We start from the raw sequence: 15,292 nt of genomic DNA, 5'->3' as shown, positions 1-15,292 counted from the left end.
GTAGGAGATAGTACACTGTAATTCAATTCTCTTCCTTCTGCTTTCCTTTTATTTATTCTGTGCATTTATAAACAAATTCAATGTTTGTCCCTATCAACGTCATTAAACGTGAACTATATCCAAGGTGTTTTTGCTGGTCGTTTCTCACTCACATCTGCATGATTTTGTTCAAATGTCTTTCAAAAGGCAGCATAAGAGTTCGTCACATCACACTGATGTGATCTGCCATGGTGGACCTGGAGTCCCAGTCATCCGTTAATATGTTACAGTACGGGATGAGCTTTCGCAGAGCTTGACCTTTGACCCCGGGGTCACGATCCAGGGGATTAAAGCGCAGGTCTAGTGTCAGTCGCTGAACTGGCCTGCATGTTTCCAGCAGCTGTGCAAACTCCAGAAGTTCAGCAGGAAGAATGAAGTTTGAGCTGTGTGAAAGAACACATTATGATTATTGTGTAAACAAACATGTATGGAAGATGCATGCAACAAAACCAGTATTTACCTAAGGTCCATTTGTGTGATTTTGCTGGGACGGCATCCTGAGAATAAGTTGGCTATCTCTATGACACCTGATGCTGGAAAAAGAAAAACAAGTTTGGTCATATTTTTCCATTATTTCACAAAACACAAATTTGTTAAAGGGAAGGTTCAGAGTAATTTCAACCTAGGACTTTGCACCTTTTTTCCCTTGGTTGAACATTATTAAAGTTAGAGCTTATTTCGAGATATCAGCCGGATGGCTTAGTGCAGGCGCTAATGGATCCAAGGTTGTATCTGGTAAATTACCCCACTAATAATGCCCAGAATGGTACCAAACTTCTACAGTAGTACAAATAGGTTCTGAACTCATAAAACGAGGCATTGGAAAGTTTGTAAGTACATCAGGAGTTTGTTTAAATAACACTTGCCTGACGGCTCATGCTATTGCTAACCCGGACGTCGAGGTCACTTCCGTGATTTGGGAAAAGCCAGTAAAAGTCCTTTGCAAAACTCACAAGTGTAAGGGAAAAGCTAGTGAATTTTACACTCCATAAAAAGTATTTTGAATATCATCCAGTTATCAATACATTTCTAAGTGTTGATCTGAAAATACAAGCATTTATAACACTTTCAAAATTCAGCGAAATGTTTTTATACTCTTGCGTGAGTTTTGCAAAGGACTTTTCCCAAATCACTGAAGTGACCTCGACGTCCGGGTTAGGTAGCATGAGCCGTCAGGCAAGTGTTATTTACACAAACTCCTGATGTACTTACAAACTTTCCAATGCCTCGTTTTATGAGTTCAGAACCTATTTGTACTACTGTAGAAGTTTGGTACCATTCTGGGCATTATTAGTGGGGTAATTTACCAGATACAACCTTGGATCCATTAGCGTCTGCACTAAGCCATCCGGCTGATATCTCTAAATAAGCTCTAACTTTAATAATGTTCAACCAAGGGAAAAAGGCTTCTGGGGGGTGTTTGGCTCGAGGTCATGGTGCAACGGACCCTAAAAGTTGAAATTACTCCGAACCATCCCTTTAACAACTTCTTAGACAATCAACATATTTTAGTCTGTTGCTCACACAAAGCTGCATATTAGAATGATCTTTCAGAAATCATGCTGATTTGCTGCTTAAGAAACATTTCCCATTATTAGCAATGTTGTAAACCGTTGTGCGGCTTCAGATTTTTGTGGAAACTGATACATTTCTTTCAGGATTCTTTGATGTATAGAATCTTTTGTAACATTCCAAATCTCTTAACTGTCACTTTTGATCCATTTAACGCATCCTTGCTGAATAAAAGTATTCAATAAAAATAACAGTGACACTGTACGGAGCGAGTTGAGTCTTACCCAGTCGGTTCTGGGCCAGCATCAGGCTCTGGAGGGACGAGACCCCTTTCAGCGCTTCGACGAACGGCAGCAGGAAGTCCTTCTTCACGGCACACTTATCCAGCAGCCGACAGTCTTTCAAGGACAGCTCTGAGATCCAATCAACAGTACAAGCATTAGGCATTCATATCAAGACTCAGGCTAGCTTTTTAATGTATCTCAGTGCTCTTTGGGTGTAAGGATGGTTTCACTCATAAGAAAAAACAATCCAAGGCATTCGAGTAATTCGTTTTTAGAAAAATATTCCTTCATGGCTTAGATTTCAACGGCACACCATGTTGCTTGTCACCTAAATCTAAGCCATGCAAGAATAAAGACTTTTTACTTGGATTGTTTTTTCTTATGAGCTTTTTTTATGCATTACTGCTGTACCTTCTAACACAGAATATTCCAGAAAATGAAGAATCTCCCGGTGATAGTCAGCTAGGTTTACGTCTTCCAGGTTTAACACTTTGAGTAAAGGATTAGATTCTATGAGGGGAAAAAAAGAGACATGTATCATGTTAACATATGAATCTATGGAAGCTTGTTTCTGCCACAAAATAAAACATTTTAAAAGATAATTGCGACTTTTTATCTCACAATTGCGAGTTTACATCTCGCAATTCTGACTTTATTTCTCAGAATTGCGAGATATAAAGTCAGAATTGCGTGAAATAAAGTCGCAATTGGGTGTTATAAAGTCAGAATTGCGAGATATAAAGTCAGAATTGCGTGAAATAAAGTCACAATTGCGTCTTATAAAGTCAGAATTGCGTGTTATAAAGTCAGAATTCTTTTTTTCTCGCAATTGCGACTTTATATCATGCAATTCTGACTTTATAACACATAATTGCGAGTTTATATCTCGCAATTGTGACATCTTTTCTCAGAATTGTGAGATATAAACTCACAATTGTGAGATATAAAGTCCAATTCTAAGGAAAAAAAAACAGATTATTATTTTTATTTTTTTTACCTCAGAATAGTTTGTATCTCACAGTTCTGACTTTATAACACGCAATTGCGACTTTATATCATGCAATTCTGACTTTATATCTCGCAATTGCGACTTTATTTCTCAGAATTGCGACTTTATATCTTAAAATTGCGACTTTATATCTCGCAATTCTGAGAAAAAAAGTCAAAATTCTGACTCGATATCTCGCAATTGTGAGAAAAAAAGTCAGAATTGTGAGATAAAAAGTCGCAATTATTATTATTTATTTATTATTCAGTGGCAGAAACAAACTTCCATATGAATCAACTGTGTTTGTACAAAACAAAACTAGTTTGTAGCTTAATAGCATTTAGTCTGGAAAAACATTTTGTAATATAACACTGACATGATTCATTTTCAAACATTACAAGTCAAACTAAAGAAGTTGCTAGAATCAGGTAAGGCGAGTATTTCTACATTATTATGACATTTTTTCAACATTACCTCAGAAATACATTTGTTTGGCCTCTGCTTTTGTGTAAAAGAAGTACGCTTCATTGTATTGAATGTGCACTTGTAAGTGTACTTCAAATCTTAAGAGTATATTCCTGTAAAAAAACCTACTATAATATCAATGAAATAAAAGGCCACTTTTAAGCAACTATTAAGTACACGTCTAAAAAATGCACTTTGTAAATAATGTCAAATAAGGTTTTACTTTAAGTACATTTGAAGTACACTTATTTTAATGTGTTGACAAACATATTAAAGTACTTGATTGTAATTTTAACTGTAGTGTTATTTGATATATGACATACAAGACTACACTGGTTAACATGAACTAACAGTGAAAACACTTCTAAACAAGTCAGATTCATCTTAGTTCATGTTAATTTTGACATTTACAAAAAAAAAAAAGATTAAACTCAAAAGTTGTATCTGTTAATATTATTTATGAACCCGAGCTGACATGAACTAAAAATGAACGGTTATTAACTAACATTACTGCAACAGATGTATTGCTCATTGTTAGTAAATGTTAATGCATTATCTAATGTTAATATAAGTAACAGGACCTATTTGTAAAACTGTTACCATTTAAACTCTTAATACATTTTCATTTAATTGCAATTAACATGCATCAGTGTCTGAAAACATTGCATTCAGTTAAGTATATTCTTTGAACATTATTTCTGTAGTATTTTAGAGTTATGCATGTTAATTAAAGGGTGACAGAAGGACGTTGAGGTCGTGTGTAAATGTCTGTACCTGCTAACGTGTGAAAAAAGCGTGGAGACAGGTGTACTCCTGTGAGATGAAGGCTGGTGAGTTTGGGAGCACACGTCAGCGCCGGAAGAAAACACTTGACTGACATCGGGCCGGTGGATTTGACCAACAGCTTCTCCAGGCACAGCTCTGTGGATCAGCACTCAATGATCAATCTCAAACTTACAGACCAAATTAAACAAATATCTTCAGTTACAATCAGTTAACAGTGATGACACTGTCAGTGTTATTTTAATATAATTGAGATATTTATATAGGTTTTATTAATATTATGAATCAGTTTTTTATTTTACATTCAAATTTTTTGTTAAAGTTTTATTAGTTTTGTTGTTTTTTGTCCTTTTTAAGAATATGTCTAAATAGTAATTTTCCCCCTTTTTCCATTATTTTTAATTAGTTTAGTAAATCAAATTATACTAAAAAAAATGAGAAAAAAAGTGTGCCTTGGCAATTAAATGAACACTTAAATATATATATATATATATATATATATATATATATATATATTTTTTTTTTTTTTTTTTTTTTTTTTTTTAAAGTTAACATTTATTTTATTTCAAGTAACAAAACATTTTTTTTTATGGTTTAAGTTTTCAATAATAACCCTGCACTGATTCAGCTCCTGCTCAGTAAAATTTTACTGTCTGACAAAACAAAGCATTGATCATTTATTTTGTAAGAAATTCTGGGCAAAACAATTATATAAAAGCCTTTGATCAGATTTAGGGAGAAAAAAACTGCCTTTTAAATAGCAAATCATATGTGGCCAAATCTGCGTGTTTTTTTTATTTTTTTATTGTTGTTTTTTTGGATTTCCAATTTCTTTCTTCTGCCATCCAATATTTTGATGCCATTGATTTTATATAATATCTACTCCACCTCTAGGTTGTTGGCTAAAAGTTAACATCAACTAGCGATGTTCAATCTATCTATGCATGAAAACTGGAGCATATCCACATCTCCTCCATCTGCAGAATTCATTTGGATTAGTTTGACTCACCTTTGCTTTGAGTGAACTGCGTCTGCTGGCCGCGTGTGTTTCTGTCGGCAGGAGGGCAGATCTCCAGAGAAAGGCTCAGGAGAGTCGGACACGCTCTCAGCACGCTGATCACGTGTGTGTGACCGCAAACGTGACTTACACTGAGATCTGTGAGAGAGCAGCCGGGGTTCAGGAACAGGCGTCTGAGAGACTGCACCAACACTGACATCTCCTCCTCTTGAATGAGCCCTGCACAGACACACACAGAGCGACTGCTTTACTTCACACCATCCTGCATTCAGAGACGGACATATTAGGGCCAGACTAGGGCAAAAGAGAGAGAAAAAAGAAAAAATATATATACATATGTGACCCTGGACCACAAAACCAGTCACATGGGTCAATTTTATGAAATTGAGAAATATATAACATAGGAAAGCTGAATAAATATGCTTTCAATGTATGGTTTGTTAGGATAGGACAATATTTGGTTGAGATAAAACTACTATGAAAATCTGGAATCTGAGGGTGCAAAAAAATCGAAACATTGAGAAAATCGCCTTTAAAGTTGTTTATTTATGTTCGCGATTTTGCTGCATTAGCATCACTTCACTCACACACTCCATCAATAAGGGTTAGAAGAACTGTTGCCGAACATATAACATGCTAGAAACATAATAATCACTGCAATAATGATCCAATCACAGATTCTTAAGCATTTGACTATTTAAATCCAAACAACTTGTGTTTATTGTAAAGTGTAAAGTGTATTTAAAGGTTTGGGGAGAGTAGGATTTTTAAATGCTTTTGAAAGAAGTCTCTTCTGCTCACCAAAAATTATTTGATCAAAAATACCAAAAAAAAAACAACAGTTAAAAATTTTAATGAATTGTTTTCTATTTGAATATATTTTAAACTGTAATTTATTCCTGTGATCAAAGCTGAATTTTCAGCATCATTACTCCAGTCTTCAGTGTCACATGATCCTTCAGAAATCACTCTGATATGATTATTTGATGCTCAAGAAACATTTCTGATTATTATCAATGTTGAAAACGGTTGTGATGCTTCATATATTTGTGGACACCTTGATACATATTTCCCAAGATTCTTAAATGAAAAGAAAGTTAAAAACAGCATTTATTTGAAATGGATATCTTTTGTAACATTATAAATGTCATCACTGTCACTTTTGATAAAGTTAATGCATTCTTGCGGAATAAAATTATTAATTTCTTAAACAAAAAACCTTAATGGCCTCAAACATTTAAGCAGTAGGCCTAGTGTGTATATATATATATATTAGGGCTGCATGATATTGAAGAAAAATGCAATATGCGATAACTCATTAAATAATGCGTTATTCAATATGCTATTCGATAATGCTTAAAGTGTGTAAAATAAACTTAAATTATCTTTCAAATATATTTAAAATTATATAACCTACATGTGTTTCACATTCTTTTTGTGATAAGAAAACATCCCTAAAACTTCTGAAAGTGAACATCAGTGTTTTACTGTAGCGTAAGAAGTGTTATTTTAACATCAGTGTAAACCACGGGGTTTAGGGGTTCAGGTTATCCTATATTAGGTTTATTTAACAACAGAAACTCAATAATCAAATGTAAAAATAAAACACTGCTTAGTTTTCACTGTATGAATTAAATATATACTAATTCTTATTAAAGCTACAAAACTTATTTAGCCAAGAGCAGTGAGTGATTTTCTCTTTGTCTTTTGTTCATGATCCCAGTTATTGCAAGCCGTTGCGATATGCATATCACGATATATACATTTGCGATATTTTGATAATTTCTATATATTGTGCAGCCCTAATATATATATATTTCCACCTGACTAGTCCATATGTGTAGATGTTTAGGAAAAACTAGATATCATATTTAAGTATCAGCATGTACTTACAGTCACTGTGAAGATGTAGTGTGTGAAGACACGACCACGTAGGCAGAATATGCGACACCGTGGTCAGGATTTCACATTTGGACACTTCAAAATCAAGCGATTGGATGTGACCTTCGGGGCAGTGGTCAGCAGGGCTGCTAAAGGACGAAAACTCGCTGCACAAAACCTCTGGATTTTCCTCCACGTCTAAAGCGAGACGTTTGGCTGCGGGTTCCTCCAGCTCTCCATCATGTTCTACTGAACAATGGCCGTCGGCGTGGGACGTCTCTGATGACCCCTGAGGACCCCTGTGCCTGGACATGAGCCAGCGCAGAAAAGATGAATCTGGGTTTCTTCTCAGAACCACTTCTCTGACAGACCCGTGGTCCAGGAGCCGGTGGAGGATAAACAACACGTATTTCCGGCCGTGTTTGAATAGAGCGTTGGCATCCAGTAATCTGAGGGACGTCACTCCCGCTTCAAGGGCGCTCAGGATGGGCCGCAGGTCACCGGATGCGAGCCTGCAGATGTTTTTGGATGAGGTGTTTAGAGAGAGGACTCTGACGTGCTTCACAGTCATGGAGAGGATGGAGGAATCGCTGAGGTTGGAAAGGTACGACCCTGCTCGTCTCACCTGGGTGAACATGAGCATGTGAAAGAGCCTTTCCAAACATCGCTGCTTCCAGTCCTGAGTGAGCGGCGCTGACTGAAAAACACAGAATCACAGTTCAGGTTTAGCGCACTTGCTCATTACACGGGTCTCATGGGGACCGAGGGTTGAATAAAAAAAAATTAAAAGGTTTATATAAGAAATAAAAAAAAATTAGGCAGTTATTTATCCATAATAAAAAATAAACATACACAATTTTTTTTTTTATAAAATAACAAATTATTGGCCATGTAAGTTGCACTTGACTTGGTAGTTTGCTCTAAAAACTCAGAAAAAAATAGACAGAAAAATTAAACAAAAAGGTCCACATACAGATTTTGACTTCCAGTCAAAAATCCAGAATAAAATAAAATTAAAATTAAATAATACACAAATAAAAGAAAAGAATAAATAAATAAATAAATAAAAGGTTTATTGGGCACGCAAGTAATAATAATAATAATAATAATAAAATATATAAAAATAATAATAAAATAATACACAACAAAATAAAATAAAAATGTCTACATAAGGAATTTGACTTCATAGTTTGCTCTACAAAGCAGGAATAAAAATAAAACAATACACACACAAAAAAACTAAATAAAATACAATGTTTATTGCACATGTACATTGCACTTATGAGGAATTTGACTTGGTAGTTTGCTCTAAAAACTCACAATATATATATATATATATATATATATATATATATATATATATATATATATATATATATATATATTCTAAAATATATATATATATTCTAAAATATATATATATATTCTAATATATATATATATATATATATATATATATATATATATATATATATATATATATAATAAAATAAAATAAAATAAAGGTTTAATGGCCATGTAAGTTATACTTATTAGGAACTTGACACATGATGCCAGCCAGGATTTAATCCAGCAGAGATGATCATATGAAGAACAAACCTTCGATCTCCAGCGCCACGTCTGATCCAGATCTCTCCATATTTTTGCCCAAATTACAGAGGTGGAGATTCCTGAAATGAGCATCAGCTTTTAGCATTACATCTAACACCCTAACTTTATTTCATTAGCATGGCCTGTATTTGAACATTTTAATTCAAAGGAATACATTTTCTATATATATATATGAAGAGAACACACTGGGCTTCATCAGATGCTCTTCATTCATATGTATGTATGTATGCATGCATTAATGTATTACTGTACCTTTAGTGGCAGCGGCAGTTTCAATCCTGTCCAGATAGTAAATGTTTAGATGTGGCAGTAAGTCTTTCAGGAGAGAGACAGGCAGATCTAGATCAAGAAAAATAGAAACAATATAAATGTCAAACTGGTCACGTAACGTTACATATGAAGTCTTGAATGGGGATTGACAAGTCAGTAATTGTTGTTATAAGTAAAACTCACTCAAAACCTTTCTTTCTAATAGATCGATGTTTTGAGCAACTTTCACGATGCACATTTGCACCAACGAACTTCCATCTGAAACTCCCATTTTTGCACAAAGATTGTTTTCTTACAACCGAGCGCGTGCTCGATACATTTCTACTGTTGTGCTTCCGTCATGTGTTTCGGAAATAAAAATGTATTGGAAGGAAATCTGGGACTGAAAGCTATTGTTCCTCCAGGGGGCGCTCGGCTGCTCAAAAATCTGTTTTTTTCATTAAACTGCTTCTAATCTTAATCTTTTCCCCCAAGTATTTGTGATATTTATACACTTCAGAGTATAATATTTTAAATAAATACATTCAAATAATTAATAGCTGATATGCAAATGTAAAGTCGCTGCATATATATTTTAAATCTCCTTCAGTATTCACACACGACTGCGATTGGGCAGAACTGCCTATAGCTGAGAAACGTAACAGTTACCACGTGACAACATATTTTTTTATAGTTTACATACTGAATATTATTTTAACAAGTTACATCGGAATATTATCTTTATATCCATCAAACTAAAAACTCTCAGCAAAGACACGTTTGGGCTGCTAAGTCCCGCCAGTTAAAACAACATTATTTCATGTTAAATTCCATTCTAGTCGCTCAAATTCTATGCAAAGAACACATCGACTCCTGACTTCCGGGCGCTGCTGTAGCCAATGAAACGCGCCGTATGAAACACGTGGTGTAGGTCCCGCCCAGTCCAGCACTGCAGCTCATGAAAGGTTCTTCAAAAGCAATAAATCACTGATTACATAAAACGAAAAAGTTGTATTTTTTTCTTCATTAAAATTGTCCCATTAAATATGTCCCTTTGATTAAGCATAGCAACCTTTCTATTTTATTCCTGTGTGAAGAGTTAAATCTTATTGTATTCTATATCCACTTTGCTATTGTTTTTCCCCCTTTGTTTTGCTAAATAAATTAGCAAGATTCTTCAAAAGCACAAGAAAGCATGTGAAGACACGACAAAGCAGAGTGTGTGACGCAGCATTATCTAAAAGTTTCTAAAATACACATACTGCAAAATTATACAATGCTGAATGTTCACTCTCTATTTAAGCACCAGCACATTATTATGAACACTTATGACTGCTCGAGTTCATTTCTAATGTTCCTTGATGCTTGTTTTCATTTTCATCAGGTCTACTGTATACTGTTGATGCGCTCCTTACACCGAAACACATTTGCTCCCAATAACCAAGTTATGGCAATAAAGTATTGCATACAGCAGTTGTTTTTAGTTCTTTATTGTTTTCTGTTATTTGACATTAGCAACAAACCCAAATTCTGTGTCAGCATCACCTCTCTACTGAACTCAACAACTAGGACACATTATTTCATATGAGAGAAGAAAACAGAGAACAGTTATTAATACTTCAGTCACAACTCGGCAATATGGAATCGGTTACGGGGAATTATTGAATCTGGGTCAAAAATCACATTATATATTGTATTCTATAAGCAGTGTATCTCTATAAGCAGACAACCATCTATAAACAGCTCCATTTATTTGACTGACTGGAAGACCTTGTGGGCCACCTGTAGAAAACAAGAACAGAACAACAAGTTATATCAAAAATGATGTTCACAAATTATTTTAAAACAGTTTTTTCAAGAGCAAAAATTCTGTCCGATTTTGAGAATTTTCTCACACACAAAATAGCAGCATTTAGGTTAGGTGCGGCAAATAAGAGTAAATAATGATAGATTTAGCATTTTTGGTAAAACTACTCCTTGAATGTAGGTGTGTGACTGTAAGTTGCTTGGCAAAGTCAAAGACTCTTCCTAAAATGCTAAATGCATCATCTAAACCTCTCCACCAATCATTAGCTATGTTTCCACCCACAGTTGTGAATTTAAAGGGATAGTTCTCCCAAAAATGTTCTTTTTGTGCTCACCCTCAAACCATCCTAGGTGTATATGACTCTTCTTTCAGACGATTACAATCTGAGTTATATATATTTTTTAAATCCCGGCTCTTCCCAGCTTTATAACGGGAGTGAATGATACCTGAGATTTTGAAGCCCAAAAAGCGCATCGATCCATCATAAAAGTAATCCATACGACTCCGGGGGGGGGGGGGATAATAAAGGCCTTCTGAAGCGAAGCCATGTGTTTTTGTAAGAAAAATATCTATATTTATAACTTTATAAAATATAATAATCACTGGCTTCCTGTAACGGTCGTATGCGAGTCGACCTCTGACCCGACGCATGACCAGTGACCTTTGACCTGACGCATGACGTAGGAGTAGTGTAAGCTTTGACGCTTCTCACGGTTCAAACAAATAGAGCTGGGAACAAACTCAAGCTCCTCCCACATTTCTCTTTAAAAATTCTGGATTCTCTATCCTCTGTGTTCGTCAATACTTCATGCGTCGGGTCAAAGGTCACTGGTCATGCGTGTGATTCTAGTTTATAAAGTTATAAATATGGATATTTTTCTAACAAAAACGTATCGCTTTGCGACTTTTATGATGGATTGAAGCGCTTTTTTGGGCTTCAAAAACTCAGGTTTCATTCACTCCCATTATAAAGCTTGGAAGAGCCAGGATATTTTTTTAATATAACTCTGATTGTGTTTGGCTGAAAGAAGAAAGTCATATACACCTAGGATGGCTTGAGGGTGAGTAAATTATGGGATAGTTTTCATTTTTGGGTGAACTAACCCTTTAAAATACGTGCAAAATTGGAGTATCACATAAAACATTTACGAATAAAGCTGCGTTTCAATCCCATGTGTTCAAGAGAACAAAATCGTCACTTCCTGGGAAATCGGCGCAAAATATCAGTAAAAAAAATGGTTGCTGCAATTGAGGAAGAAACTGTGACACTTTTTTCATCCATCATAAATGAGTTCGTCTCAGAGTGTCAGACGAAACACAATAAACGCTGTCATGTTCTCTTGCGTTCGGATGCTGGTGTTTGAGAACGCAATCTTGTAAGACGGTGGGAATTAAACCAAATCATTCTGATGACAGACTTTACAGGCGTTTCAGAGCCACCAAACCAACATCTGAGATGCTGTGATGCGATTGGTCGGCTGGTTAGTCCAGTTATCCAATCACAGCCTCTGCTGAGGCAAAGTCACCTGAGTTTTATATTTATTTAGTAAATGTGTTTCCATCGTAGATTATGCACGTCTTCTTATCGGATAAGAAAAAAATGTATCGGCCTCGATTTATGAGCATTTTTAGAATTTATGCACATCTTAACATTTCCATCCAGCGTTTTTTTTATTGTGATATCCCAAAATGCACATAAAAATAGGTGGACGGAAGCATAGCTAATGGCATCCAACAGCCACGAGCACTCTTACACAGTGGTCACGAGCGTGTAGGAAGTCGAAGAGCTCCTCTGTACAGTCTTCTGTGGTCTCTGAGCGCGAGCCGACCCGGGACTCGCACGCCTCCAGACGCTCGCGTGCGTGAACACAATGCTCCGACTGCGCACACTTCTCCCTCACGACCTCTAGAGGGTCCTGCAGAGCACATATCAAACAAGATTCTTCATCAAACTTGGTGCATGGACTAACTTGTTACAGCACTTGTATACCGTTGCCCTCTTGTTGGTCTGATTGCTTCTATTGCTCTCCTCATTGGTAAGTCATTTTGGATAAAAGCATCTGCTAAATGATTAAATGTAAATTGTGCATATCATCCAGACACAAGCCTAAAGGGTTGACTGATATAAGATATGAGACAATGGGTCTCATTCATGAAACACGAGCAGAACGAATTTTTGTGTAAATCGTGTGTAAAGTGGTTCTGGCGTAAATTTTCGGATTCATTAAAATGTTCGTATTTTCCAAATGTTAGTTGGTACGAAAGAAATCTACACCTGCTCCCAGCCACGCGTAAATAGTGCGTTTAACATCCAAACGTTTTGCTCATTAATAAGGCTGCATTTTAATTCACCTTAATCGGGTTTATTTGACGGGGTTACATGTCGAACCATTTTCTTTTCACTTCTGGGACTGTTCGATTAACAGATGAAACTCCATTAACTGCATCTGTAATATGCTGCCAAGCTTCTTTTTTTTAGGACCTGATACGCCACTATGTACGCTTGAAAATAAAATGTGGCATTTTGAATGAACTTCTGATAATAAAACTTCAATTTCTGCATCTGAGAAATTTCTCTTTTTCATTCGCTTTTGAGAAGACATGTTGAAATCCTTCGTTTGGTGTCATAATATGATGCCCATATAGTTGTCAGTCGGATTTAATGGGCGGGATTTATGGTAATTGAGAATGAGCGTGCACGCGCGTCCCATTTACGACTGATCGGAATTCATTAACACACACACATTTCACTATCACATCTGACGTTTACGAAGTATTTGTGAATCAGGAGAAGAGTTTTCGGGAAGGTCTTTTTACGTGCAAATCACTCACATATTTACTCGTATATTTACGAATGTTTCATGAATGAGACCCAATGTTCTGTAACTTGGGACTTCAATATCCACAGTGAATAGGATTTGGTGTGCAAGAACATGAATGATACATGTCAAATTTGTTTCAGTTACGATAGAGGGCGCTATAACCTCAACACCCTCAACACTGCACAGCTGTGATCCAGGAAATCCACACAAAATCAAAGGCATCCACAGGATCTACTTTTTGATCTACACAGGATAACTTGACAGTTTTCATGAGATTCACCTTAATATTACATTTTTAAAATTCCAAATAATAATTTCACTCTTTTAAATGAATAATTAAATGACTGTAATTAATAGTTCACTCATTCAAAGTGGCTTACAGTACACTCATTTACTGAGATAACCTGAGGTCTTGATCAAGGGCACAATAGTGAAAGTTTATGGAATTGACCCATTAACCACTTTAAAGCAATTGGTAAATATTTTTTAAATTCATATGGATTGATTTGGACATAATGTGGGAATATAATACTGGTCAGAAAATGTTGATATAATACATAGGAGACATACCACCATGTCCTCCTCCTCCTCTTCTTCCTCCTCCTGAACACAACAAAGTATATTAATAGGTTACATGTACATATACACACGAATAGTATGAAAATAAAAGTAATACATAGGATACCTAGGATGAGTGTGTTCACACGTAAAAGACTAAGGCAAAATCTCACGCAACAGTTTAAGAGTTTAGACAGCAGAAGCATGCAATAGTAGTATATATATATATGAACATAATAATCAACCTCTAGATCAGGCTCGGCCACATAAACCAGAACGTTTCGACATAAAGCGGCTCCTTTGCCCCCTAAATTACATTTAAGCCGCTCAGCAAAACACTATATGCTAATATACCTCCTCTGGCTCTCCGTTCATGATCATTTTGTCTTCGAAAACCATGATTTCAGCTCAGTTTTCCAGAAGTGACCCTCTGTAGACTGTAATAATCGCCGATGGAGGACAGCGTGACACTTTCCGGAAGTTGTAAGAGCTTAAAGATGTTCTTGCAAAGAGAGACGTCCACCTGTGCCAACTTCCGGTTCACCGCGTTCATGTCATGCAAACACCAATATTTGTGTATAATTGTGTATGCGACATTAATATTGAAAAAAAGTGTAGTTTTTAGCGAGACACGTATGTAAAATATGACATATTTCCACATTTAAATACGACTAGCGTTGATCTACGTTACATTGTAAATGCTTTGCTGCCATCTGTTGGCTCGGAGAATGAACGTCAGTTATACTAAGTCTATCATTAAAAGGGAGAATATTATCATCCAAAACTGAAGGGTTATCAGGTTTAGTGTATACAGCTCTTGTATTAGATGTTCCACAATCAGACATAATAGAAGTGGATAATATTTTGTTTAATTTTATAATTCATGACCTTTTGTTGTGTATTTAGGCCTATTTATGGAATATTTTCCCACAATCCAACCTTGGAAAAGCTGTGTGTCGGTGTGTGTGTTAGTCTTCTTGCTTACAGGTTAAGGAACCTCTGGCATTATTGGAGATTGACTGAGTTGTTGTTCGAGACATGCTGGCACCCAGCAACCCAAATCTGCGACCAGGAAGGTCACGACATGCCTAACTTCAGGGTCCGAGTGTCAGCTGCATAATCTATGTGTGGAAAATTACTATGTTTATCAATTTCTTAGCCAATCAGAATCATTCAGCCTGTAAGCAATGATGTAGCTTAGACCTGGGAAATGGTATAACTGCTTTGTAACTGTAAGCGGGGCGGCCTACGAACTCCTGTGTGAGTCTTGAAGCT

The 15,292-nt window shown here is 35.9% G+C and overlaps 2 protein-coding genes across 3 annotated transcripts in view; both read right to left on the bottom strand.

Annotated features, from left to right (window-relative positions):
• Positions 1-33: 33 nt before the first annotated feature.
• On the bottom strand, positions 34-9,200 carry lrrc41 (leucine rich repeat containing 41). Its single transcript, XM_079882916.1, has 10 exons — positions 9,035-9,200; positions 8,834-8,920; positions 8,570-8,640; positions 6,983-7,667; positions 5,081-5,308; positions 4,063-4,209; positions 2,247-2,345; positions 1,836-1,964; positions 500-572; positions 34-422 (listed from the first exon to the last, which is right to left on the bottom strand). The coding sequence occupies exons 1-10, from the start codon at positions 9,120-9,122 to the stop codon at positions 203-205; spliced, it is 1,827 nt and encodes a 608-aa protein (XP_079739042.1). The 5' UTR covers positions 9,123-9,200; the 3' UTR covers positions 34-202.
• A 1,104-nt stretch (positions 9,201-10,304) lies between these two features.
• Positions 10,305-15,292, bottom strand: part of uqcrh (ubiquinol-cytochrome c reductase hinge protein) — a 77,637-nt gene continuing 72,649 nt past the window's right edge. Inside the window, exons 1-4 of one of the 2 annotated variants that reach the window (XM_079882928.1) lie at positions 14,372-14,523; positions 14,030-14,062; positions 12,392-12,553; positions 10,305-10,612 (exon numbers count right to left, since the gene is read on the bottom strand). In XM_079882928.1, coding sequence (XP_079739054.1) covers positions 10,580-10,612; positions 12,392-12,553; positions 14,030-14,062; positions 14,372-14,416 — 273 coding nt within the window. In that variant the 5' untranslated portion in view covers positions 14,417-14,523 and the 3' untranslated portion in view covers positions 10,305-10,579. Of the gene's footprint in view, positions 10,613-12,391; positions 12,554-14,029; positions 14,063-14,371; positions 14,524-15,292 lie in introns of those variants that run through there. The other variant, XM_079882929.1, reaches the window with a different exon arrangement.

The sequence above is a fragment of the Squalius cephalus genome, assembly GCF_949319135.1.
Source record: "Squalius cephalus genome assembly, chromosome: 10".
In the NCBI taxonomy this organism is placed as follows: domain Eukaryota; kingdom Metazoa; phylum Chordata; class Actinopteri; order Cypriniformes; family Leuciscidae; genus Squalius; species Squalius cephalus.
The sequence above is the reverse complement of the archived record's forward strand: the minus strand, read 5'-3'. Positions and strand labels throughout refer to the sequence as shown.

Coding starts and splice junctions, on each gene's coding strand:
- lrrc41 (XM_079882916.1), bottom strand. CDS start 9,122: ATGGGAGTTTCAGATGGAAGTTCGTTGGTGCAAATGTGCATCGTGAAA. Junction 2,346..4,062: donor CTTTTTTCACACGTTAGCAG/GTACAGACATTT, acceptor TTCCCCTCATAG/AATCTAATCCTTTACTCAAA. Junction 423..499: donor ATCACACAAATGGACCTTAG/GTAAATACTGGT, acceptor TCTTTCACACAG/CTCAAACTTCATTCTTCCTG.